Source organism: Desmodus rotundus, chromosome 9 (genome assembly GCF_022682495.2).
Source record: "Desmodus rotundus isolate HL8 chromosome 9, HLdesRot8A.1, whole genome shotgun sequence".
In the NCBI taxonomy this organism is placed as follows: Eukaryota; Metazoa; Chordata; class Mammalia; order Chiroptera; family Phyllostomidae; genus Desmodus; species Desmodus rotundus.
This window is the reverse complement of record NC_071395.1, coordinates 90,197,768-90,224,412: the sequence shown is the minus strand read 5'-3', so window position 1 is coordinate 90,224,412 and position 26,645 is coordinate 90,197,768. Positions and strand designations below refer to the sequence as shown.

At 44.1% G+C, this 26,645-nt stretch overlaps 1 protein-coding gene across 8 annotated transcripts in view; it reads left to right on the top strand.

Annotated features, from left to right (window-relative positions):
* TANC2 (tetratricopeptide repeat, ankyrin repeat and coiled-coil containing 2) overlaps positions 1–24,268 on the top strand; it is a 308,461-nt gene extending 284,193 nt beyond the window's left edge. For 6 of the 8 annotated variants that reach the window (XM_053930697.2, XM_053930694.2, XM_053930698.2 and 3 more), the window contains 9 exons: positions 6,442–6,575; positions 7,716–7,839; positions 11,453–11,628; positions 11,937–12,069; positions 12,625–12,654; positions 13,466–13,557; positions 15,378–15,524; positions 18,053–18,153; positions 19,879–24,268. In XM_053930697.2, the coding sequence (XP_053786672.1) occupies positions 6,442–6,575; positions 7,716–7,839; positions 11,453–11,628; positions 11,937–12,069; positions 12,625–12,654; positions 13,466–13,557; positions 15,378–15,524; positions 18,053–18,153; positions 19,879–21,835 (2,894 nt within the window). In that variant the 3' untranslated portion in view covers positions 21,836–24,268. The remainder of the gene's footprint in view (positions 1–6,441; positions 6,576–7,715; positions 7,840–11,452; positions 11,629–11,936; positions 12,070–12,624; positions 12,655–13,465; positions 13,558–15,377; positions 15,525–18,052; positions 18,154–19,878) is intronic. The other 2 variants (XM_053930699.2, XM_053930695.2) reach the window with 1 other exon arrangement.
* Positions 24,269–26,645: the final 2,377 nt, after the last annotated feature.

Sequence of the window (26,645 nt, the reverse complement as noted above, 5' to 3'; positions counted from 1 at the left end):
TTCATATTTTTATCTTCTTTTTCTTAGATAAGTCCTTTTAACGTTTCATATAATAAGGGCTTGGTGATGATGAACTCCTTTAACTTGACCTTATCTGGGAAGCACTTTATCTGCCCTTGCATTCAAAATGAAAGCTTTGCTGGATAGAGCAATCTTGGATGTAGGTCCTTGCCTTTCATAACTTCAAATACTTCTTTCTAGCCCCTTCTTGCCTGTAAGGTTTCTTTTGAGAAATCAGCTGATAGCCTTATGGGAACTCTTTTGTAGGTAACTGTCTCCTTTTCTCTTGCTGCTTTTAGGATTTTCTCTTTGTCTTTAATCTTGGATAACTTAATGATGATGTGCCTTAGTATCTTCCTCTTTGGGTCCAACTTCTTTGGGACTCTCTGAGCTTCCTGGACTTCCTGGAAGTCTGTTTCCTTTGCCAGATTGGGGAAGTTTTCCTTCATTATTTGTTCAAATAAGTTTTCAGTTTCTTGCTGTTGTTCTTCTCCTCCTGGCACCCCTGTAATTCGGATATTGGAATGTTTCAGGTTGTCCCAGAGAGTCCTCAGCCTCTCTTCATTGTTTTGGATTCTTGTTTCTTTGTTCTGATCTACTTCGATGTTTATTTCTTCCTTTTGTTCCAAATAGTTGCTTTGAGTCCTGGTTTCCTTCTTGTCACTGTTGGTTCCCTGACTATTTTGCTTTATTTCATTTTGGGTATCTTTCATTTGTTCTTTCATTTTTTGACCAACCTCAAATCAGTTCTGTGACCATTTTGATTGCCAGGGCTTTAAATTCTCCATCAGATAGGCTGGCAGTCTCCTCATCGCTTAGTTCTGAGGTTTTGCTGTGTTCTCTCATTTGGGCCATATTTTTTGTCTTGGCACACCTCATGAGTTGTAAGGGGCAGGGCCTTAGATATTCACCCAGGTAGGGCAACCCTCTTTGCAGCGCTGCCTGTGGGAGAGGGGCCAGAGAGGGAACTGCAGCTTGCCTGCTCCTCTCTGGCACCCTTTCCAACAGACTCTCCTGTCAGACTGGAAGTGTCTCCCACCGCAGCAACCCCAGCCTTAGCCCACGGTCAGCTCTGAGTCTCAGTTTTCCCCTTAAGTCATCCCTCCCGAGCAGCTCTGTGAGCTGGGCAGTCAGCCTGCCCCTCAGCCACCTTGCTGCGGTTTTTCTGAGTCTGCCCGTGGTCCACCTTACCAGTCTGGTTGTTCTGGTTGATTTTTTCTTTAATTCCTTGGTTGGAGTTCCATGCAGTTTGATTTTCTGACGCTTTTGGTTGTTTATTGATTTTAGATTGGTTGTTAATCCTCCTTTTGGTTGTGCGAGGAAGCGAAGGGTTTCTACCTACGCCTCCATCTTGCCCAGAACTCCCATTTCATACTTTAAAGTATGCAATAAAGCTTGTTATATTCTCTTACACATGTGCCATATCTCAAGATTGTAAAAAGTCAAAGCTTCCTGTCAATTTGCTTATAATTAGAATTGTGTTGTATTTAATTTGATATTTCAGCATTATAAAACATAAATCATTTGCAATCATTTCAGCATTATAAACATAAAATGCTATTTAAATATTGGATAGAATGAAATGCATTTGTAATAGATCTATAGAAAATAGATCTATTTATAGATCTATAAAAAGTTATTTGACCTCAGGAAAATTTGAGGGAAATAATGTCTTTGCTATATAAAAAAGTTCCAGCAGTTCACCACTAGTGAATAGACTGAGTTGCTTTTCTGTCTATAGTGATGGACTTATGGGGAGAAAAGCCACACAACTGTAATTGAATAACAATAAAAAATTAAAATTAAAAAAAAAAGAATACATGCTCCTTTCTAACTTACAGCACATAATCATTTAAAATTTATAATGATGCATTGAATTGTGATGTTTCCTCGAAAAGCAAAATCTTATATATGTTTCCTTTGTATAGGGAATGATATTACCTCCAGCCAGCTGGTTGGTGTCTCATACCTGCAACCCTGGCCTAGAAATATAATTTTCACCTAAGGAAAATACGATGGTCGTGATGTCTCTGACAATCTGTACCGCTTACTTTATTGAATCCAAAACACCACTATGAGAAACTATAATTATGTTATGTGCCACTACAAAAAAAAAAAACCCTCTGCCTATTAAACTGACACAATTCTTTATTATCACATCAATTGTAAGATGCTTTCCCATTTCAGAGATATTAAAAAGTAAAGGGGAAAAAGTGCATCTTAGAATCAATGAACTTTATCTTAGCATATCGTGAAAAGTTAACTGAGATGTAATTTTTACATACTGGATTTTCTAAAAGCAGATCACTAGAATATCCAGGTTGCCTTTGTCTCCCTTTTGCAGGCTCTTATCCTTCCAGGTGGCATCTGCCTACCTTCAGTTTTCACCATCTGGCTGACTCCTTATCATCCCATAAGCTTTTCACAGATTTTTTATGGAACAGCACAAAAGAAAAGCAATTAAGATGCCAAGACTGTTCACCACTCCCTGCTTTCCTTTGTCTTTTGGGCACACACTAGGACCAGCATTAAAAGCTTCTAGCAACTCTGGAGGGAGCTCCTGAGCCCCTTCCCATTGCCCAGAAGAAGCGAGTTCACAAAGTAAACAAGATACCCTTAATTCATACCCTCATCATCTCTTGCCTAAATTATTGCAGCGACATCCTAACTGGTCTTCTTGTTTGTAGCCTTACCCTTTTGTGATTCATCTCCCAGGCTTCAGGTAAAGTGATCTTTCTGAGCCACAATCTGTTTATGTCCCTTTGCTGCTTACCCCCATTCAGTAACCACCTGTAGCATTAATTAAGTTACTTACTGTAGCATAAAAGGACTAGTCATGATCTCTAGCCTCATCTATTGCCTATCTTCTCCAATTACTCCAATAATAATAAACATGCAATTTCCTACCTTATTGCTTTTATACATGCTCTCCCTGCACCTAACATGCCTCTTCTCTGCCCTTGAATGCCTAGAAGTCTCCTGTTTCTCTTTCAGCGTCTACCTTAGGTTGTCATCTCTTCCTGGAGGCCTTCTCAGATACTTCTTTCTTCCACTGTGCCACCTTCATACAGCCAACTTCCATGGACTGGCTTCTGCTGTACATATCACACTGTATAATAATGTATTTTTTATTTGTTATTCTTCTCAACCATGAAGTTCCTTAAGAGCAGTGACAGTGTCTAACAAATAGCTCAACAAATGTTTAGTTAATGTTGTTTAGGTAGCAGTGATCTCAACCACTTCTCTCATGTTGGTCTTACATGACCTGTCTGCTGCACTCTTTCTGGGTTGAAAATAGAAACAAAAGAACCATTTGCTTCGCTGACTTCTACTTAGTGTCAGCATCCCATCCAAACCTACTTTGGCTATTTCCCCAGCTGTGAGCTGCATCCTGTCTGCCTCTTCTAACTCCTTAGAGTTTGAAAAGAGGACCATTTATGTCAGATAATCTCATCAGGTGCTGACAAGCTAGGGAACAAATTTTGTTACTGGTCTCGCAGGAAGAGATTTGGCTCCATACTTCTGTGTTTGCTCTAAGAATCAGTTTGTTGTTTTACAGAACTGGCTTTACTTTAATCTTTTTTTTTTTCAAAAAGTTTTGATAAGACTTCTATAAAATCCAGCCAAAGCACTCCTTGCTCTTGGATTTTGAAAAGCACAGATCCCATGTTACATAGCTGTGTTGTTCTGAGACGAAATCTGCCAGTCGTGTTAATGACCATGTCCAGCTCTCAGCTTTGAGATTCTGGCCAAATTACATCATAACCTAAGCAACAGAGAAGATACAACAAAGAAAAAGGCCAAATGGAACAGTCCCTCCCATTTAAATGTGTTATCCAGTGGATGGAAATGGTCCAGCCAGAGCAATGTAACTCCAGGTTAGAGCAGACCATGTAAGTTGAGCTTTCAGGATGGGTACTGGTGCATTTCAACTGTGTTCTATGAACTGGTATCATTGCCGAAAGGCTTGATTCGGAAATACTGCCCATATTTTCTCCATATTTTGTGATGAAGAATGTATTTGCGCCTGCTCCATGCACAGAACATTAAAAGGGAAGTTTGATGCAACTCTGTCATCTAGTAGCTACTTTAAATGGGATCTGAACATCGGAGTTAGAAATTTCCCCAATCATTTGTTTTACATAACACCAACAAGGTGATTCTGTGGTTCCTCACAAGTATCTAACTCAGTCAAGTTCTTTTTTGCCCCAGCTTGACCAAGATATAATTGACGTATCACATTGTGTAGGTTTATGGTGTACAATGTGATGATTTCCAGGGAAGTTCTTAAACTTCTCTTGTGTTCTGACCCAGGAACTAAAGGGGGTTTTTTTGAACTGTTGGAAATACAAACTTGAGAAAGGAAAGATCGCTTTGATTTTGATTTGAGGAGTAAGAGAGAGAACTTTTTGTCAAGTAAATGATCAGACCCATCAATACCTGTACTCATCCATTCTGGGCTTGGAAATGACCCTCACCCAGATCAGACCAAGGGTCTTCCCTTCTGCGGAGAACAGGACAGAAATAATTTTAGGGCTTCTTTTTTTTTTTAATTTTTATTGTTATTCAATTACAGTTGTATGCCTTTTCTCCCCATCCCTCCACCCCACCCCAGCTGAACCCACCTCCCTCCCCCACCTCCACCCTCCCCCTTGATTTTGTCCATGTGTCCTTTATAGTAGTTCCTGTAATCCCCTCTTCCCACTGTCCCCACCCCACTCCCCCCTGGCTATTGTTAGATGATCTCACCTTTAACTGGAACATAATCAATAGAAGAAAAAAGCAAACAAAATATAACCAGAGACATTGAAGTTAAGAACAGTCTAACAATTTTAGGGCTTCTAAAATAAAACTGAAAATGCACAAGAGACAAGGCATAGATACATCTAGTTTAAGTGAATATATCTTCTAAAATTGTCACATTTTCTTTCATAAGCCCTTTTTACCATTGAGGAAAGAAAAGGTTACTTGAAGGTTTATCTTAGTGGAAATTACAGGTTATTTTGGTTTTGCATATGAATCAGTTGTGGATAAATTTGGCCAAGGTCAAAGACAAAATGTCATAATTTGCACTTAAAAGAAAAAGATTACAAGTGACCATTTGATTTGAATTTCAATTGCTTCCCTCTTTAGATACTAACATTTGCAAACTGAAATACTATCTGTACCTGCCAAATATTATCTTTTTCTGATTTGTCATTGGCGTAGGTACCCACAATAAAAGAAGGACCTGCTGACCACCACGTCAATTTTCCAAGTCAAATCGGAGAAAAGTTCTCTATCCTCTTTCTTTGTAACAATGTTTACCATTTTCCCTACCCTCATCCGTTCTTTTAAACACTAACCTTATGCATTTGTGATCCCCTTGAAAAATGAGACAAAAATATTTTTGTTTAAATATGAACTTAGTAGAAAGTAATCTCCAAATTCTTGTTGCTACTATTGAAATAATACTCTGAGGATGAAATGGGCACTCATAGAATCTCTACTGTATCAAAGATCATAAACTATGGACAACAGCACAGAAAGAAGAACATTTAAGTTTCTTCCTGCTGTGTCCCTTATACTCACTGTAGCTATTTTTTATCTGTGACTCCATCATTTTATATTCACAAGACAGAGCCTTTGTAGCCCTGGCCGGGTAGCTCAGTTGGTTAGACTGTTGTCCCAATATGTCCGGCTCGTGGGTTTGATACCCAGTCAGGACACATACAGGAAGCTACCAATGAATGCATAAACAAGTGAGACAATAAAATCAATGTTTCTCACTCTCTGTCTCTGTCTGTCTCTCTTTCCCCCTTCCTCTCATAAATAAACAAACAAACAAATAGAGCCTTTGTCACACCTCTCATCTTTATAACTATCACCTTGAACAGTTCTGATCCTCATATAAAAATGGTTTCAGATATACTAGAAACATCTGTCTCAACTAATGAAAACTGGTCTAAGGCCTGTGGACTGCACTTGCTGACTCTGGTTTTTTGGGGGCCTCAGGGCCCAGGAATAGAGGCGGGCCAGGGGTTACTCCTAGGTATAATCCTAAAAAGAGACCTTACTCTGCAGAGGCTCTCTTCTCTGCAATCCAACCACCCATAGACCAGTAGAAGGATTGTTGCTAGGAAGAGGTACCAAAAAAGGTAGGTCAAAGCAAAGAAGACAGTCAAGATGGGAAAAAATAAAATTAAGTAAGTTTGACCAAAGGTGATTTTTCAGTAAATTTGTTGTAATTGTCTTCAGACATTGTACATAAGCCCATTTAAATGTAGTTTTATTCATTTTTTTTCCTTAAAATTTTTCTTCATGACAAAAATAGCAAAAACCATTATTCTTGGAGGTAAAGTAGCAGTCATGTTAATGACACACAGATTACTTCCATGTTTAACACAGACAATTAGAGACAGCCAGAGCCACCTGTTTTCAGTCTGTGTTCTCTGCCCTTAGCCCTGACAGCTGCAGCCGGAAGGGGTAAACTGGAGGTGTGTCGTCTGCTCTTGGAACAAGGAGCAGCAGTGGCGCAGCCAAACCGCCGAGGGGCAGTGCCTCTATTCAGCACTGTTCGCCAGGGCCACTGGCAGGTAAGCAGGGAAGCTACTTCCAGTCCACCGGCAAGGATGAGTTCTGGGTGGGAATTTCTGATGCATAGAGAAAAAAATCACAAAGTTTGGGTTACCCAGCAGACATTAGATTTAATGACTTCGGTATTTGTTATTGATATGCTAGTTGAGACTATGTCAAAAGTTAACATTCGAAATCATCTTCATTTCTGGATTGTATAGAAGGACTAGCTAGTTTTGGCCTGGTCATAGAGTTACCTCTTTCCAGAGAACATTTCACAGTATCCGCAGACTCTCAGAAAGGTTCATATCTCAGCAGATCCCTGCTAATCCTCAGGTGTCTGAGACTTGCTAAAAGAAAATGTGGTGTATATAAATTCTAGTTATGCACTCTTTCCAGATGTTTGGCTCTGGAAAAATGCTAATTTGTACATTTAGGATGGAAAAGAAAGCATATTGTTAATAATCCTTCAAAGTATTCAAGTAGAAAAAAAGCTCTAGAAGCCAAACAGTACTAAAGAGTTATTAGACTTGTCTGGTGTAGCTCATCGGATTGAATGCAGGCCTGCGAACCAAAGCGTTGCCAGTTCAATTCCCAGTCAAGGCACATGCCTGGGTTGCTGCAGGCCATGTCCCCAGTAGGGGGGACGCACAAGGGACAACCACACATTGATGTTTCACTCCCCCTCTTCCTCCCTTCCTTCCTCTCTCTCTAAAAATAAATAAATAAAATCTTTAAAAAAAATTTTAAGAGTTATTAGAGACACTCTATTGTATTCAGTTCAATCATAAATATTCACTGCAGGCAGCTTTGCAACTTATAGAGGTCAATAAAATAGCACTGACATAGGTAGTGACTTGTGCTGGAGCTTAAGTATGGATTGCTTAGTCTACATCTTGGCCATTGTTATCTTAAATTCTTTTTTACTTAGTGGCAGAGTCAAACATTCAGAGGTGAATTCTTCTCTTTTAGCTGTCCCTGAGAGAGTCAGAGATCAAATCGCATGGTACTAGGACTGGGCAGGAACTCGAGGGGGCTCTTGCAGTGTGAAGTTACATGTAGAGGTGACCGCCCTGTCCAGCAGTGAGAGTTCACACTGCATCGGAGCCTGCGTCTGCTCAGCAGATTTTCTGATGGTTCCTGTTTCTCTGCACTTGCAGATTGTTGACCTTTTGCTCACGCACGGAGCTGATGTCAACATGGCAGACAAGCAGGGCCGGACTCCGCTGATGATGGCGGCTTCCGAAGGCCACCTGGGGACTGTGGATTTTCTGCTTGCACAAGGTCAGTCCTAGGATGCCGGAGCTCGATGGTCAGTGCCCATAACAACATGAGGAACTCATGATTTCCGGTGATGGGTTCCAAAAAATGTTAAAAACAGGTGTTATTAACCCAGTTGGTTAAAAAATGAAAGTCTGTCTCCTTTCCCCTTATGTACAGTGGGGCCCTTCTAACTCTGACATTCTCTATTTCCGTATGGCTTAAGGGATCTTTAGTATTCTAATCAAATTAACATATTCAAAACTCTTTAAATCAGTAATCTCCAAACTTTGAATTTTTAATGTACACTCAATAAATGTTTATCTTCCAGGGATTGTAATCTGATGTTAACTTTGTCAATTATTTTGTAATCCTGCACAACTAGTATTTTTCCTGAATCCAAAGGAGGCAAATGGAGGCTAAGACAATTGCTGAAAATGGGACCCTATTTGAGGACTGAGGATATTATTATCTACCTGTTGTCCTAAATTCCTTTTGACATTTGCTGACATTCACATATTCCTGGTGAATGGGAAATAAGTTAAAGGGTACATACCACCATCAAAACATGTTGGGCTCCTTTTGATTGCTATGACCTCATTTACCTGTGCAAAACAGTGGTGAGTGGTGGTGGACCTCTGTAGAAGAAAAGCTGGAATCACTGGTGACTCTACAGTACCTAATGGAACTTGAGCATTTGCATGAAGCAGGAGGTAGTGTGATTGGGATTGGCCTTAATGATTCCATTCTTGTTAGTTAACTGGACCTAAAACATCTATTCATAAACATATACACTTCAGGGAAACCAGCCTCCTGAAGAATCATGCCCAGGTCAGAGCAGCTGAGGGTAGTTGAGTTAGGAAGAAGAGGTTTCTTCTAAGATTTCACACTACAACTCAATCAGATACTTACTGCATCTTAAGCTGTGTGTTCCAAAGAAGATTTGTATCCACAACCTCAGCCCACAAGGTGGGGTCAGAATCAGAGAACTGCTCTCCCAGTGTGCAGAGTGGTTCTTGTTTCCCCAGAACATGCTACCAGACAAGTCTGGTTTCGTGATCTCTCCTCGCTTCTGCTAAAAGGGGTTTTGGGGGAGGAAGAGGGATGTGCCTACATTCCCAGGATAAGATGTGGCAAGAGTAAATTTCCCAGGAAAGCCCAAGTCTCCTAGAAAAGGCAGGGCCTCCTGAGCCACTGATAACCTTTAGGTAGCTGTACACTGTCTGCCACATTCCAACAGAAGCTAATCAGGCACAGATTCTAGCAAGTTCTTCTTCCTTAACCACTGCAGAGATTCTTTGTACTATTTCATTTTTCACACTTCAGCGAGAAGCTTTTTACTAAGTCAACAAATTATTCAAACATCTGTTTAGCCTACATTATTTGTAGAACACTGAGCTAGGAACTGTGAGTCATTTTTAAAAATTAATATACTATAATCTGTGCCCTCAAAGGGTCTATATATAATCTGGCAAGGAAGGGATGAAACAAAGATAAATAACTACCTTAAAGGGTGGAGAATCCTGAGTGCTCTGATAAAGGTTTCTGAGTTAGAATAGGACAGAGTTTGAAATTTAAATAGGAAAAGTGTTCTGTGCTTAGGGAGAGGGAGTGATGTAACTGAAAGGCGAAGAAGGAGGAACAGTACACAGCAGGTGTGGGGAAATACACAAGTTGTCCAGGGACGTACATGAGGGCTGTTGGGAAATACAGTGGGAAACGCATGTGCAAAGAAATTGAAAAGGTACAGATTAAAAGAATTTGGACTTAATTCTAAAGGCAATGGGGGGGGCCTTTCAAGATTTTTAAAAAGGGAATTGATGCTAAAGTTGTGCTTTTCAAAAAAAAAAAATCACTCAGGCAGTAGTGTGAGTAGTTGAGTTGGTGAAAGAATTATAGTGGCTCAGCAGATCTATTAGCAAGCCATTGTAGTAGAATGGATGAGAGGTAATGAGGCCCTAGTCCAGGTGCAGTAGCTGTTAGAAAGGAACAGAAGGGCCAAGTGCAAAAACTATTTTGGATATAAAGATTGATTGCATGTAGGAAATAAGGAGGATGTGTTGAAGATAACTCCAAAGTTTGAAGATGGGTGTTTGGGAGACTGTGATTCCACTAACTGCAAGGGAGAGAAAAGAGAGAGGAGGAAGATTACAAATTGAATTTTGGAAGTAAATTGAATATATGGGTTTATTTCATGTGTATCTCCTTTTAATTTCTTAAATTTCAACTTTTCTAGTATTTGGAAAATCAGTTTATCTGTAATATACATCCAGAACCTTCTTATCCTGCTTTTTTTCACCACTGGTGAACTCTGTCCAGGGTATTTATAGATGTTGTGTCTGAGAAGACCCCTTGGATTCTGTCCCATAGTCAAAGCCATTCCATGTTAGAGGCAATGTTTTAATTGCAGAATGTACCATTATGAAAAGATAACCCGGTACATAAACGACCCTTAGTGTGAGATGTATGGTGTCTTCCAGCCCTTCATCCCGCTGTGAGAAGCCACAGTCTGGTTACCTGACATCTAGGGAAACAAAGGTGATAGGCTTGGTAACTACTGAGTAGACCCTGAGCTGGCTTGATCTGACATCTGAGTCCTGTCCTGCTTAGGAGGCAGCCTGGAAAGTGTTTTGTGTGCCGTAAATTGATCTCTAATTTAGTAAGTGTGACATGCCAACTCCGTGAAAAGAATTTTCTTAGGTACTCTTCAGAACTAGCAAGGAAATAATAGGCTTTTTTGTCATCCAAGAGCTTACAGTGTAGGCTGAGAACCAAATTTATATTGAATTTTAGATTAATTACAAAACAATGTGTGAAGTGAGCTTGGTCTTCACAGATGAAAATAGACATTTTGAAGGTGGATGCAGAATATAAAAGGGGCTAAGAGAGTAACCATGAGGTTATTGAAGGCTGACTAGTTAAGTTAAACTTCAAATTGCCCCTGTGGCCTGGGCTCGGTCTCTTTCCATGAGTCCATTTCCCCAACATTCTGTCATCAGTGATAAACATGTGTTGAACTCCTATTGTATGAGAATATCTCAAGGAGTTTATATTATTATAAATGACAGACTTTCACTGAGTTCAGAAGACATTCATTGAGAATTTATTACATGCAAGTAGGATACATTAGAAAAATAACAAAATGAGGTGACATGTTAAGCAGATTCAAGGAGAGGTGACAGTGAATGGTGAGAAGCTTCTTGGAGACAGAGATTTGAGATGGTTTCTAGCAGATGGGTAGAAGTGAGGCAAGCCGTAGGGAAAGAAAAAGTGTTGCACACCCATGAGCAACATGACCAGAAGTGAGGGTTCAGGAATGTTTGTGGGAGATGCCAGAGGCAGTGAGCTCATCCATTTCACCACCGTGGAGCATCCTCCCAAGGGAGTAATGGAACCAAAGGACAGAGTATGGTTAGGGACAGGCTGTGGAGAACCTGGAGTACCCAGTAACACAGCTGGACTCTCTTCTACTGACAGCTTGTAGGATCAATTTTTTTTAACAGTTTTTATTGAAAGGTAACTCACATACCCAAAACAAAAGCTGTGCTTCAGCAGAATGTACACCTTAAGTACCAGCTTTCCCTTCTGCTAAGAATTTTCATGTTTCCTCAGCCCTGCATTATACTCACTCTTATAGGTGCCTCCATTGCTCTGATGGACAAAGAAGGACTGACAGCCCTCAGCTGGGCTTGTTTGAAGGGTCATCTCTCTGTAGTACGTTCTCTGGTGGATAATGGAGCTGCCACAGACCATGCTGACAAGAATGGCCGCACCCCACTGGATCTGGCAGCTTTCTATGGTGATGCTGAGGTGGTGAGTACCTTTAAACAAGCCTCTGGGTCATAGCGAGAGGGAAGGTTCTCCATCCCTAATGTTCTCTGGGGTTGAGGGTTGTGTATGATGATTCCTGATATGAGGTTCTTGGATCTATACTTGATAGGACAGAAATATTCAAAACACCATTAAAGACCAAGAGTATAGGTATAACCGAAAATACCACGGCCGACCAGCCTGGTTCAGACCAGCAGTTGAATAAAGGGCAAGCAGCAGCCAGAGCCCTCAGTGGAGCAGTGCCGAGCCATTGCCCTGGTGTTAACTGCTCTGCTTGATCCATATGCTAGGTCCAGTTCCTGGTGGATCATGGGGCCATGATCGAGCATGTCGACTACAGTGGAATGCGCCCGTTGGATAGGGCAGTGGGGTGCCGGAACACTTCTGTCGTTGTCACTCTTCTGAAGAAAGGAGCCAAGATAGGTAGGAGAAAGGAAGAAGGTGCTGGCCATCTGTGCCCAGGGGCCAGACTGGCCCGGCGGTCTGGCTGCCCTGGGTGTTTGGTGTGAGTGTATATAGTTTCCCCTCTGCCCTGGCCCAATTATTGTCCAAGTGAACAGGAAGGCTCTTGTCCCAGAGAAAGCCATCTGAGCCATGGTCTACACTACCCTGTGTCTACAAATAACATGGTTATCTGCCATGTCCCTAGGAGCCTTAGCCAGGAGGCTACTCTGACCTTAAGCACATCTTAGTGCTAATGCCTCTGTACTCGCCCCACCCTGTGAGCATCCTGGATCCCTGCACGGCCGTGAGCCTTTGCTTTCCCTTGCTCTGTGTGTGCTGCAGACTCGCAAGGCCCTGCTGCTGCTGTCCCGTTTCGCTGCCCTCCCACAGACCTATAGACAAGGGTTGGCTTATATGCTGGCTTTTTTGCTGCCTGCCTCTCACAGCTGCTTTTTCCTTCTTTTTTTTTTTTTTTCACCTTCATCCATTTTTTTTTCCTCTCCTACAACTTTTTGTTTTCTCCTTTCTTTGAAGGTTGTCAGACGTTACCGAGTCGCCCACGAGGTATATTTCACCGCTGTCAGCATCAGGCGTGGTCTGATGGCTTGGTCAGCTTTGCCTTCTCCTCTTTGATTTAGCCTGCATGAGTTCCCCTCACCTCTAATCTTTTAATTTACTTCACCTTAAAAGAAGATTTTTTTTAATGACTGTTGTAGAGAATAACTTGAACTTTTCATAACTAACCCCAAAAAGCTTAGTTGGTAAATAATTCAGGCATCTGTAAACTAATCAATTTAACTTTTTCTTTCTCTCTGGGGGCTTGTTTCACATCTGTTTGGCATTGGGACTGTGCTCCCGGTTCACAATAAATCCAGGGGGTCCCATTCAGTACTGACAAATGAAGGGAGCCTTTAGAGCTTGAATGGTTTCCCTCTGCAAGTACATATTTAAATATTAACAGACTAAACACCTGGGGGCTTTGCGTCCCAGATTCTAAAATAAAATACTCTTTGGATATTTAAAATCTTATGGTAACATTTAATGTAAACCCTTTCTCCCAGTTTTCTTATTTAAAATAACTCCCTACTTAACCATTGCCTGCCGAAGTATTAATACAATGTGCAGGCTTTGCTGCCCTCCTGTGGCGCAAACTCAGACAGTTCAGATATTCTTATTTTAAGGTGAATACAAATCCAATGCAGCTTCTTGGCGGTGGGAGTCACTAAGATACTCCCAGGTCTAAAAGATGAGGAAATCGTTGTGGAACAAGTTGTTCTCTCAGCAGAAATTTCCCCAGGATGTTTTTTTCACCTAGCTTCCTACCACCCTTACATTGTATGAGTTTTTTACCCATCATGCATCCTGTACACTACAGGTCCAGCCACATGGGCGATGGCCACCTCCAAACCAGACATCATGATCATCCTGTTGAGCAAGCTGATGGAAGAGGGGGACATGTTTTATAAGGTGAGGGGGGAAGGAACAAAGTTTCCTCCAAACAGCCACTGTTTTCTACATATGGAACCTACCGGAGTCTTCACAGTTCCCATCCTCGGCTCTAGAGACAAAGGGAGAGTGCCATCCCTCAGTAACGGGCTCTAAGTTGAGGACCCTGGGGATTTGCCTTCCCTATATGAGAGCAAGAGCAGCCTACATGTGCCTATAGCTGGTCAACCTAAAGACCCAGTTTTAACCACTAATAGGCAGTTATATAGATTCTGCATGGAATCCGATAAGTGGGACCTGAAAACTCATGGGACGAGTAAAACTAAAGTTATGCACTATGGATATTTCCAGTCCATGGAAGACTCACTGATCTCATCTTTCATATTTAATCTATACATAGATTTTAAAGTCTAATAGTAATAATAGTTCATCAGGATCCCCGAGGAATAGCAATACAAAAAGCAATTAAAAGGTTTGCTTGAAGTCACTCACTGAATGACAGAACAAAAAAGAGCGGAGTCTTTTTGGACTCAAAATTCAAGCAGAGGGCTCCGTTCCCTAACGCAAACTGTCATGGCCTATTAAAAGCCCCTCGAGAACATTCCGTGTCAGAATTACCTCACTGTGTTAAGATTAGCTGAATCTTCTTCTCCTGAAGGAAAATACAAATCCAACACAGCTTTTGGCAGTGGGCATCACCAAGACATCTCTAGGCCCAGAGATGAGGAAACGATTGTGAAGCACATGACTCCCCACCGTGGAAGGAATGTACAGAGTCCCTGAGAGCAGGTGGTGTTTCCTGAGGACCCTTGAGAGACAGTCATGACAACCTAAGGTTCTTAGGCTTCCAGGGAACTTGAGTCCTGACCCAAACATGTTTCACATGACCAGTGAAGGGCCTCTTTCGCCGTCACAATTACGGACTTCCGCATGACACTGCCCTCAAGAATCTAAACCCTGGTTATAGCATAGCTGCTGATATTCTAAGACAAGGAGTCCCACCTCCTAATGAGAATGGGCAGAGCTACTACTGTTCCCACCGAGAATTCTACCTTGGAAGACTCCAGATCTCTCCTTAATGAGAGGTGCTACAGAGAAAATAAGATATCGGGATCCCTGGTAAAGTTGCAGCTACACAGAAGTGGAGCAGATAAAAATCAGCTAGAGGAGTGGGGGTACCTCCTACATCATTCTCGGCTCAGCTTACAGATTTTTCAAACACAAATTGTAAGAAAGGTCCAAGGCTCCCATGACCAGGTCCCTACGTTGGTCATAGCTTTACTTCATCTTATAAAATCCCTCCTACGTAGTCAGATAGCATCACAAACTCTAAACTTCACTTCTCTACTACCCTACCCACACCTTTTCCAAAAACAGGAACACTGATTTATGTCATTTTATGCCATGAGATTAGGGAATCAGCAGCTAACTTGTTTTAGATCCTACATCCTTTGTGAGGATGAGAATGACCTCTTCTAGGGGATTGGCAAGGTGGAACATCAACCAAGGAAAGAGTTCCAGACAAGCCAAACTTCGGGAGTAGTAAGAACTTTGGCGTTCTTGGGACTAGGAAATGATATGTGTTGCAGGGATATCAGGTCAAGAAAAAGCTCCTTTGAAATGAGTGAGGTTAGTCCCTTAGGAATCCACTTGGGAAAACTGGGTCCCAGGCCTTTCCTGCCTTCTGTCTCACCTTCAGTGCCAAACCTACTCTCTAGGTGGTATTTGGGAGGGCTAACCCTTAGTAGTAACGGGAGAGAGGGGAGGAAGGGAGTAGAACCAGACTCACTCAGCTGCTCAGCAGACCAACTCTGTGTTTTGCCATCTTGTCCTCCCACTAGAAAGGTAAAGTAAAGGAGGCTGCCCAGCGCTACCAGTACGCTCTGAAGAAGTTCCCTAGAGAAGGGTTTGGTGAGGACTTGAAAACCTTCCGGGAACTGAAGGTGTCTCTTCTCCTCAACCTCTCTCGGTGTCGCAGGAAAATGAACGTAAGTCTCTCTCATCCTAGCTCCTTTCTGCAGTCCTGGAAGGTGACAGTCCAGGTCACTCACCAGCTTTCACCAGGCCCCTGAAACCCTTCTCTGGCCCATTTGGAACTTGGTTGTCCTTCACAGAGCACTGACATTTGCAATTTGAAGGAAATTAACTCTTAAGTATAATCCATATCTCAAACTAAAAAAGTTCATGCTGTGGACACTTTATAGCTTTTTGAATGTTCATAATTCCCATTGAAAGTGATTGAAATACTATCATCATCTTCCCCACCCCTAAGTCAACTTTCTGGTCTTTGGGAAAATGTGAGAGCAGTTGTCACTGCAGTTCCAGCTGAAATGAGATATGAATTTTAGTCATTCCCTTCCTTTCTAGAAGACTCTTGAGTCATTTGATAGATGTGCTGAGAAAAGGGCTCAGGACCATGATCTTCAAGGTTTAACCTCTAAGGCTACTCTTTAACTTTTCACTTCTTTCCTCATCTTTTTATCCTAGCATGTCACGTGCCTTCTTTTTGCAGAAAAAATTTTAGAACTCTTTCCGGTCCTTTATTATCTCCCAAGTAGTCCTTGGTCCTTCTCGCCTGCCCTGCAGACACCGTCTCTGATGCCCTCAGCAACCTTGACATGCATACACTGCAGGGCCAAGAACCCTCCCTCAGATACTGGGAATAGCTAGGATCGTGTCAGGAATCACTGACACCCACCAGCCTGAGGTCTCACCGTGCGTTGAGACAGACATAATCCAAGCCAAACAGGAATGTTGTTCAATAAAGAACTCGGCTGTACAACAGTGCAATTTCAGCCTCAGTGGCAATGGATCTGCTGTCAGTACCGGAAAGATTATTTGTGTGTATGAGCTTCGTACTGTCCATGTAAAACCTGACTGTGAAAAGAGCCCCGATGCAGACTTGGGTGTCTCAGAAGACAGGACACAGGGCTCTAAGAGGCAGAGTTGCACTGGGTGCTGAGGAGAGTGGGGCTGCATTAGAGGTTCCCCCGGGAAGGCAGTGAGGTTCTTATACGAAACAACAGAATCTTCACCAGGGTCTCCTGTGACACCTACTCGTGAGAGTGAGACAGCATGCAGTGGCTGCTGCCAACCTGCTGGCAACTCGTTTGCCTTACAAATAGTGTACTTCTTAAAAATAGTCTTCCAAGATGTGATGATTGTGTCAAAAGAAAAAGTTAAAGGGAAGGCTAGAAACTGAGTAGGGAGAGAAAACAGCCCTGGTAAGACCGTACTTTTTCTCCAGCTCTGTTTGTTCAGAAACAACAATCCTGTGGCCAGTACTCTGCTTAGCACATGGAGTCTGTCTTCCTGGATAGAAAATTGACCATTAATTTTTTTGAGAACGTTTTTACCTGTGCCCCAGGGCCTTTGTTCTGCCTAAGGCCTTGTTTTCTGCACAAGTGTGACCAGAGGCTACCGTGCTGTACTGTGGCTTTGACGATAGAAGTGAAGGGGAAACTTCCCTTTGTGTAAGGGTACAATCTACAGCTTCGTGCCTCCAGGGAGCCTCAGTGATCCAGAGACGTGGTGATAGCACAGACCCCAGTCACAAGCTGGGTCCTCGTTTGTTTCTTTATTTCCAGTGTTTCTAAAGTAAAGAACCAGTTAAGAGAAGGAACAGACCAGAGCAGCCCCTCTGAAATGGAAAGGAAACTACCATTTACTGAGCATCTAGTATGTGCCAGGAACTGTGTACAGGGCATTCAAATGCTCTGTTGCTCTTAATCCTAACTGTGAAGTAGGTATGGAAGAGGAAACATACAACACACTCTGAAGGGTCACAAAGCAGACCAGAGACTTGAACCCAGGCCTCCTGTTCCTGCTCCATCTAGTTTATATTGTCAGTGCAGACCCCATCCTCCTGGCTCTCACTCATCCTTTAGGAAACCAGGGAATAGTGGGTAAGGCAGAAAGGCGGGAGGCAGGATGAGGTTCTTCATGAGGTGTAGATGTGTGTGTTTGCATCATACACACATGCGTAACAAGAGTTCAGGTTGATACCTTGACCAGTGTGGGTCAGTGGGTTGGGCGGCGGCGGCCCGCAAACCAAAAGGTTGCAGGTTCGGTCCCCAGTCGGGAAGTGTGCGAGGGGCAACCGATCAGTGTTTCTCTCTCACATCCATGTTTCTCTCCCTCTCTTTCTCCCTCCCTTCCCCTCTCTCTAAAAATAAATAAAATCATTTTTAAAAACAAAATGTTCAGTTTCCAACTTCAAGTGCTTCATTAGGTTTACATTTGGCTTCTGGGCTAGAAAGAACTTTATTAGAAAGGCATTTTTATACTTATGGGCAGATAAAACCCCACGAGAGGTTGAAGGGCCACACAGGGCAAAGGCAGAAGGAACTTTCAGCCTGTGGGCCGCATGGCTAGAGCCGTACCAGGCATGTCAGGAATTCCAGGTGTTCCATCCATAAGTGTCCAAAAAAAATGTACATATGATCTGTGTTATTCCCAAGTTGTCTATTTTTCATATCTCTTCAATGACTCATTTGCACACCTATTGTAATGACAGGATTTTGGAATGGCGGAGGAATTTGCTACTAAGGCCCTGGAGCTGAAACCGAAATCTTATGAAGCTTACTATGCAAGAGCAAGGGCAAAACGCAGCAGCAGGTGAGGAGAGAGAGAGAGAGGGTGAAAAGCAAGAGGTCTCTTTTCTGAAAATCTGGCCAAGGCGATGTAGGCCATCCTAGCGCATCCGTACCCAAGTGTGTCTATCCCTGAGGACGCTTAGGGCCAAGCTCTGGGGATGGCTCCCACTGCACATACTCAGCTTAAGATTGGCAAATCTTCGGGACTATGGAAATCTAGAGCATTTTGCTTTGGGTGAAAAACGCCTTTGTGTTGTTGGAGAATGGCATCTTCTTCTGAGAAGCCTCGGCAATATCTCAATCGCTTTTTAACCCCCAAAGCAGACAGCATAAGGAGACACTGGTGACTTAAGAAGAGGTCACTTAAGCAAACATGCTCCCGACCCTTTTAGAGGGAACAGTAGAACAGCTCACTTACATCACAGGCTCCTTTTGTTTTCCTGTAGGCATTTGGGGGATCCCTGGATTGTTTAGTCTTCCTTCCAGGGCTCCCCTCAAGTCTGGTGGCATCAAACCTTCTTTCCTAAACTCCTGCCACCACCACCGCCACACCATACACGCACAGCCCTGCCAGGTGCCTCAGCTCCCTGTGGCAGTTCCCCAGCAAGGGCTCAGGCTACAGCCTGTGAAGGCCCAGCTCTGCAGTTCATTGGAGCACTGTCATCTCCACAGGGGCCTATGGTCAAGTAGCCTATTCGATGGCTAGTAAATACCAGTCTTCACAAGGCCCTCGATGCCACAATTGAGAGGGCCCACGAGAAACTCCTTTCCTCGTGCCTGTCTGCTGTGGTTTGGCCATTAGGCAGGAAAGGCCCCCAGAAAGACCTGGAACCTGCCATCACTGACCTTTGGATAAGTTGTCACTGTCCTTGATGCCTCCTGCCCAGCATCCCGCCCTTCTCCCAAACTGCTTGGGAAAGAATGGCTTCAGGTTCACTGACACAGCCAGGGCAGGGATGTGGTCCTGAAAATCAAACCCAGGGCAAGTCCAGGGATGACAGTGGCAGCAGTGTTAGCCTTAACTAGCTGGGGCAGCAGAGTCTTCAGAAGCGTGACTATCAAGTTCTCTTTCCCACAGGACAGTTCCTTTCCCACAAGGCCAATTGCTCCTTTTCTGGGAAATATTAACAGAGAGGATGGGAATACCTCTGACAGTCATGTCCTCCTTTGTAAATTAGAATCTGAGCTGCCTAGTCACCAAGCCAAACCCCTTCCCAGCTTCAATGGGGCAGGAGGAAGAGGAGCAGTACTGAGGGACGAGGGATAGAAAGGGCAGAGGATAGAACAGGCCTGAAACTTGGAGCCCAAATATCAAGAATATAAAGAAAAAGGACTGCTGGATCAGCAAGATGTTTAAGTATTATAGTTACTGCTTTGTTCCTAAGCTAATTGACAGTGACCCTGTAAATGACAACCCCACCCAGCCCTCACACTGCCTGGTGTGCATTTGGGCACTGAGAAAGTCTTCCTGAAGGGCCTGGCTGGGCTGACAAAATGGGGACATTTCTCCACGAATCCCAGAGAGACCAGGGAAGATGGAGGCAAAACAGGTTAGGGAATCATTCTGGACTCTTCTAGAATGACAGCCTACCTGTTTCTTTCCTTACAAATCAAATGAAACTAAAAAGTCCCCAACACCCACAGATGTTACTGCAGTTCTCTGAAATAGTGACCATGTGCTCCGCTCTGGGTGATTCCTGTTGATTCAGAATAACCCCAGTTCCTGTGTTTACATTTTGTCAAGCAGACAGTTTGCAGCAGCCTTAGAGGACCTGAACGAGGCCATCAAGCTGTGTCCAAACAACCGTGAGATCCAGAGGCTTCTGATGAGAGTGGAGGAGGAATGTAGACAGATGCAGCAGCAGCAGCAGCCGCCGCCCCCACAGCCACCTCAGCAGCAGCTCCCAGAAGAAACAGAGCCTGAACCACAGCATGAAGATATATACTCTGTGCAGGACATATTCGAAGAGGAGTACCTGGAGCAGGATGTTGAAAATGTCTCCATTGGCCTCCAGACAGAGGCACGGCCCAGTCAGGGGCTCCCGATCATCCAGAGCCCCCCCTCCTCCCCAGCTCACCGGGACTCTGCCTACATCTCTAGCTCACCGCTTGGCTCTCATCAGGTTTTTGACTTCCGGTCCAGTAGTTCTGTAGGTTCCCCCACTAGACAGGGCTATCAGTCCACCTCACCTGCTCTTTCTCCCACTCACCAGAACTCTCATTACAGGCCTAGTCCACCACATACTTCCCCAGCTCATCAGGGTGGATCTTACCGCTTTAGCCCCCCTCCCGTGGGAGGACAGAGCAAAGAGTACCCAAGCCCTCCACCTTCCCCTCTCCGTAGAGGCCCTCAGTATCGGGCCAGCCCTCCAGCTGAGAGCATGAGTGTCTATAGATCCCAGTCCGGCTCGCCCGTGCGCTACCAGCAAGAAACGAATGTGAGTCAGCTTCCTGGCAGACCAAAATCTCCATTATCCAAAATGGCTCAGCGGCCCTACCAGATGCCTCAGCTCCCAGTGGCAGTTCCCCAGCAAGGGCTCAGGCTACAGCCTGCAAAGGCCCAGATTGTGAGAAGCAACCAGCCCAGCTCCGCAGTTCATTCGAGCACTGTCATCTCCACAGGGGCCTACGGTCAAGTAGCCCATTCGATGGCTAGTAAATACCAGTCCTCACCAGGAGATATAGGAGTAAGTCAGAGCCGGTTGGTTTATCAAGGGTCAATTGGGGGGATTGTAGGGGATGGGAGACCTGTGCAGCACGTCCAGGCCAGCCTGAGTGCAGGTGCCATCTGTCAGCATGGAGGGTTGGCCAAAGAAGACCTTCCACAGCGACCTTCCTCAGCATATCGAGGTGGCATGAGGTACAGCCAGACACCACAGATTGGACGTAGCCAGTCGGCATCCTATTACCCAGTCTGTCACTCAAAACTGGATCTGGAGCGTTCCTCCAGCCAACTAGGTTCCCCTGATGTGTCGCATCTAATCAGAAGACCTATTGGTGTCAACCCTAATGAAATCAAACCTCACCCACCAACTCCCAGGCCATTGCTACACTCCCAAAGCGTAGGCCTTCGGTTCTCTCCGTCTAGCAATAGCATCTCATCCGCCTCCAACCTAACTCCTACCTTCCGGCCGTCCTCCTCGATTCAACAAATGGAGATCCCACTAAAACCGGCATATGATAGGTCATGTGACGAGCTGTCGCCAGTGTCTCCCACTCAGGGAGGTTACCCCAGTGAGCCCACCCGATCCAGGACCACACCATTCATGGGGATCATAGATAAAACCGCCCGGACTCAACAGTACCCCCACCTGCACCAGCAGAATCGGACCTGGGCGGTGTCATCTGTGGATACCGTTCTCAGCCCCACATCTCCAGGCAACTTGCCTCAGCCCGAGTCCTTCAGCCCGCCATCATCCATCAGCAACATTGCCTTTTATAACAAAACCAACAATGCGCAGAATGGCCATTTGCTGGAGGACGATTATTACAGCCCCCATGGGATGCTGGCTAACGGATCCCGCGGAGACCTCTTAGAGAGAGTCAGCCAGGCCTCCTCATATCCCGATGTGAAGGTGGCTCGGACCCTCCCCGTGGCTCAGGCATATCAGGACAACCTGTACAGGCAGTTGTCCCGGGACTCTCGACAAGGGCAGACATCCCCTATCAAACCAAAGAGACCATTTGTGGAGTCTAATGTTTAAAAGACGTTTGTTGGAGTGAGACCAATCTGTTTTCACTGCATATTTTCAGGCTTGGTTTCCACATTTGAGGTAGTTCTCCAGCTTAATTTCTCATGTAGTTTCTGTGTGGTGTTCAGAGGTGGCAGCCCACATGCTGAAATCCTTGCATGCAGCCGACTGGGAAGCTGGCCTCCAGTGAGCCAGGACTTCAGTTTATCTTGTCTGTGCCCCAGCCACATGCTCTCTCCCTCTCTTCAGATGCCAACGAGGAGATTGTTGTGCCGTGTGCTTTAACCCAGGGAGATCAGACACACTGGTCAGCTTTTTCCAGGAGACAATCGCTTTCACTGATGTTCTTGTTGTGTAAATGTCTTTCTCCTTTTTTACAGAAATAAGATGTCCTTGTTCATTTTCCTCTAGGAACTTTAGAAAGAGTATGATGCCCCTTTGCCTTTGCATTTGTATCCAGTGTTATCCAAATAGCCAGCCCCAGTGCACTCTTGTGCCACGGTCTCCTCCCTGGACTGCCAGCTCCCTGCCGTCATCAGGACTTGAACGTTCATTTAAGTTATCGCTGGTCTTCCTGTGGGGGTAAAGGATCAAGGAGAAAGAGAAGAAATAAGTCTGTTAAATTGGAAGGAAAAATAATAATATAATTATTTGAAATGACACTACATTGATTTTCTAAGAAGCATTGTAGGAACATTTAACAAAACAACCAGCCCTTTAATATTTCAGTCAGCCAAGGAAATTGGGTGAGAATCACGGATTTTTTTTAATAATTCACTGAAAATTATTATATAGATTTTTAGCTAATAATTAACCACTAAAAATTACTGATTTTCCACGGGTGAGGGCAGGAATACATATAGAAAGAGAGAGAGAAGGAAAGACTGTTCTGGGTTCCCGTTGGAAGGCTATACAAAATCTTCGGAGAAATCCCCCTTTTAGATCCTGATACATCACTGAGCATCTATTCCACAAAAAGTAAACTCTTCCTGAAGATTGGCTGGTGCAATAATCATTAGTGGGGTCTTCGCCTGGAGCCAGACTTTGTTCTCCTGGCCCTCTTTTTTTTTTAACCCAGAAGAATTTGGTTCTTTGAGAAGCAAACTGACTTCTCACGGGACTGAAGGACTTATTCCCGAAGTTCGCACCCAGGGCCATTGCAATCCATGCCAGATATCTAATTCCATTTTGAGATCTATAGTTTTACTATCTATTATTTCTTTTTTTAGGTAGGAGTGTTTAGGGAGTGATATTTGAAAACCAGGCACCTCAAAGTATCTCCTTTCAGGGTGAAGAAGAACCCCTTTCAGCCTGGGTGGGGACACCCGAGATAGAAATTCTTCTGATGCAGTCACTCTTCACACACCTGTGTCTTGTGGTCTTTTGATAAGCTGTCCTCTGAGTGACAGGCCAGCAGGAGATGGATGGCAAGGACACCGAAAGCCAAAGCCTCAGTACAGGCCTGGGACTGAGTGCTTATCAGTTCTTGCAGTTTAACATACCGAACAACTGAAACTAGAAAGAGTATTAGTTCTGTTATTAGGAATCACTCTGCTCTTGTTCATAAAGGGCTACAGGAAGGGCAGTTTCCTGAATAAAAATCCAGATGTGATCAGACCTGTTTGTCAGAGTAAGTGTCCTCTGAAAGCATTGCTCAGACGTGGGGAGCATGACGTTGAGATCAGAAACACTTCTTTCCTAATTTAGATTCTTTCCAAATAGATGGACCCTCCGCCCCCAACCTTGCAATAGGCCGGGACTCGTCCCCGTGCTACAAGCAAACGGCTGGGCTAACTCAAGGCCCAGGCTCTTCCTATTCTCTGATGCAGAAGGACTTACCTGCTCAACTAGAGCAGAGAGCATCAATGTCTCTCCTCTCTCTGTTTCATCAAGAAGATAAAATGTACAGCATTAGCACAGCCTACAGCTGGGAGCCCAGCAGTCTCTCACTCCCTCTTTGTCCAGGTCTTAATCCTATTGGGCTTTTTGCATCTTAGCCTTTTTTAACCACCTCTCACTGAGGAGCTGCTGCTACATTTTGAAAAATTTCTCAGTGTCTCTTAGAAAAGTGCCCCTGCTTATTTGGAACATGACACATACCACCTGTACTCACCCATCTGGGCGGGTGAACAGGTTCCAATGCCACTTCTCCCCAGGGTCTCCCTTTCGGTTTTCCAGGATAAACAGGAGATTTTAGGGTCTATGCCTTATTGGGCAGGACACCTAAAATGTCAACAGAATGCAATTCTTTTTTAACCATGGGAAGAGGGAGTGAATATCACTACTGGGCGCCAGTTGTGTTTGACTACAAAATGCCAACTGGACCTTACTGGGGGAGGAGACAAAGTTCTTCCTTGTAAGCAGACTGCCCGTGCCCTGTTTTGCTACTTCACTGCCATGGGATGATCCTAGTACTGTACCTTAGAGTTGCCCCTCTCCCAGCAGCATTTGCTGAATCGATGTTTGGCTTCAGGTGGGGGGAAGTTTTTCAGATGAAATCAGTGAGTTCCTCTCACCCAATTCACACGACCCTGAAATGGAGACAGTGGTGACAAACTTCAGCTTCTAAGTTTCTCACCAGCCTGTATGTTGTGTTCGGCAAGGGTTCTTGCACTAATGGGTTTCCATCACATCATGTCTATAAATGGGTGCACTTTACTGTTTGAATTTGTAACTCTAATACTGGATATTTAAGTGTAAGTAATGTCTTCATTAGAAAATAGCAAAACCGCTCTTGTCTCTTAGTGTGTTTTTCAAGAAAAAAGGGAAAAAAAGGAAATCAAGCAGTGGATCACGACATTTATAGCACAAGAAATAACTTGTATATAAGCATCAAAAAGATTAAGAATTTTTAAATACAAAAAACATTTGCAGTGATTTTAAAGTGCTTTTCCAGCAATGTTCTTAGGACTCCTGAGACATGGTTACTTTATTTACTGGATCAGTAAGGCACACGACTAACAATTAAAATTAATGTTTATTTACAAAGTAAAGGGAAAACCTGTGTATCATGAGAATGTGGCATGGACAAAATGGAGACCATTTTGTATCTGCTGTTGTATCTTGTCCAGGCTGCAGATGTGCACTATTAAAGCCCCAAGTTAATAGAGCACAACCCCTTCTTGTTCTCCCATGTGCCCCCCTTTTAGGTGTGTTTAACTTAAACTCGAAGGCTCAGGAAAATTCCACTAATTAGAATCATGTACAGTACCCCAGGTTGTCGTCCTGAGATACAAGTTTACTAATTTAGTTAAGCCTGGATTACTAAAACACTTGCCCTAAATTATTGTAAACAGAACAGCTTAGAGAAAGGTATTCTCAGCCCTTATATTGTACAGTAGTTTATGAACCCCTCTCTAAATATTGGTATTTTTATATTCCAGAGATGTACCCAATAGAAAAAGTAATCAGTATCTACTTTAATATCCCTAAGTATTTTCCTTAGATTTTCGTCGTAGACTTTGGGTTCTGTGGACGTCACCTTGCTTCACCATACTTTACCACTAGGTGTCACTGTGGCTCTGCACCAGGCTTGTCTGGTAACAAAGAAGGGCAGTATCTCTGCAGGAGCTGCTTCCGGGGAAGCAGGCAGGCCCATAGGCTCAGAGTTCAGGAGGGAGAGAACAAAGGTCTGGAATGAGGTATTCACACATCTGCGCCAGTTGTGGCAAGATGAGCTCTTCGAACACTACCTGCTCTGCAGCAGAGGCTGGCAGGAGGTTGACTAGAACTCCCTTGCTTTGATGGGTGGGTAGGTACGTAGAAGAACTTTTTCCCCCATGAGTACACATCTCAGTTCCTCGTGGCCTCCAACTTTTATAACTCCGGAGGTGTCACAGTTGGATGGTTTGATTCGAAGATAGTTATTTTTCTACTGCAGAAATGCCTTGGACAAAATCAGTTGCTCACTGAATCTTTGCCACAAAATGGAATAGGCTCCCCCTGGGGGGCAGGATGTGCCTGCCCCTGTCCCAGCCTCACCTGCCCTACCTGTCTGTCCCTGGGCTGCCCACTTCACAAGCTAACCTGCAAAGGCAGCCTGCTGCTGCTTCCACACCCAGGCCTCAGCTGCCCTGGTATTGGGAGGTGTGGCTTTTTCTCCTTTTCCTCTAGGAATTCCAGACTGACCATCTACTATGACTAACAACAATGAACAAAGGGCTTAGAGGTAAGAGCTACCTACGAAGACGTGTCATGGAAACCTTCACCATGCAATGCCTTGAACTCAGCTCTGGCTTCTCCCAAGAAAAGGTGGCTGGCTGGGGGCCTGGACACAAGCACAATGGGGCTGGTGGAGCCATGTGCAGAGCTACTTGAATAACCACTGGGTCTTCATCAACTCCTTTTGTAACACAGACCACTCAAGGGCTGAAGTGTTGGTAACCTGCATTTCGGTGTCCCATGCCTCACAGCAGCTGAACCACCCTGAGATGCTTGTGGCCGCACGGCCACAGTCAGAGCTTTGAAAGTCAGTACCAAATGAACGCATAATTGGACACCAAAAATCAAGTGTTACTTTCATGTCTCCTCACCCATATCATCTCATTTCTTCCTGCCGACTCCGTGATATCTCCACTAAGCTGACCTGTCAGTTTTTAGCTAGATGCACATAGATGCAGGCCAGCATCATTTTTGTTTTTTCAGGCAGACCTACTCTGTGGAAAGGAAGGAGCCTAGCTTTGTTTTCTAGCACTTGCTGGCTGGATTTTTCTTTTGCCTAATTACTAACCAGAACATCTGGTTAGGGGGACTCGACTCAATCCCTTCTGTCCCCAAGACCAGACAGACACAGAATTCTGAAAAATTCAGTACTTGAATGCAC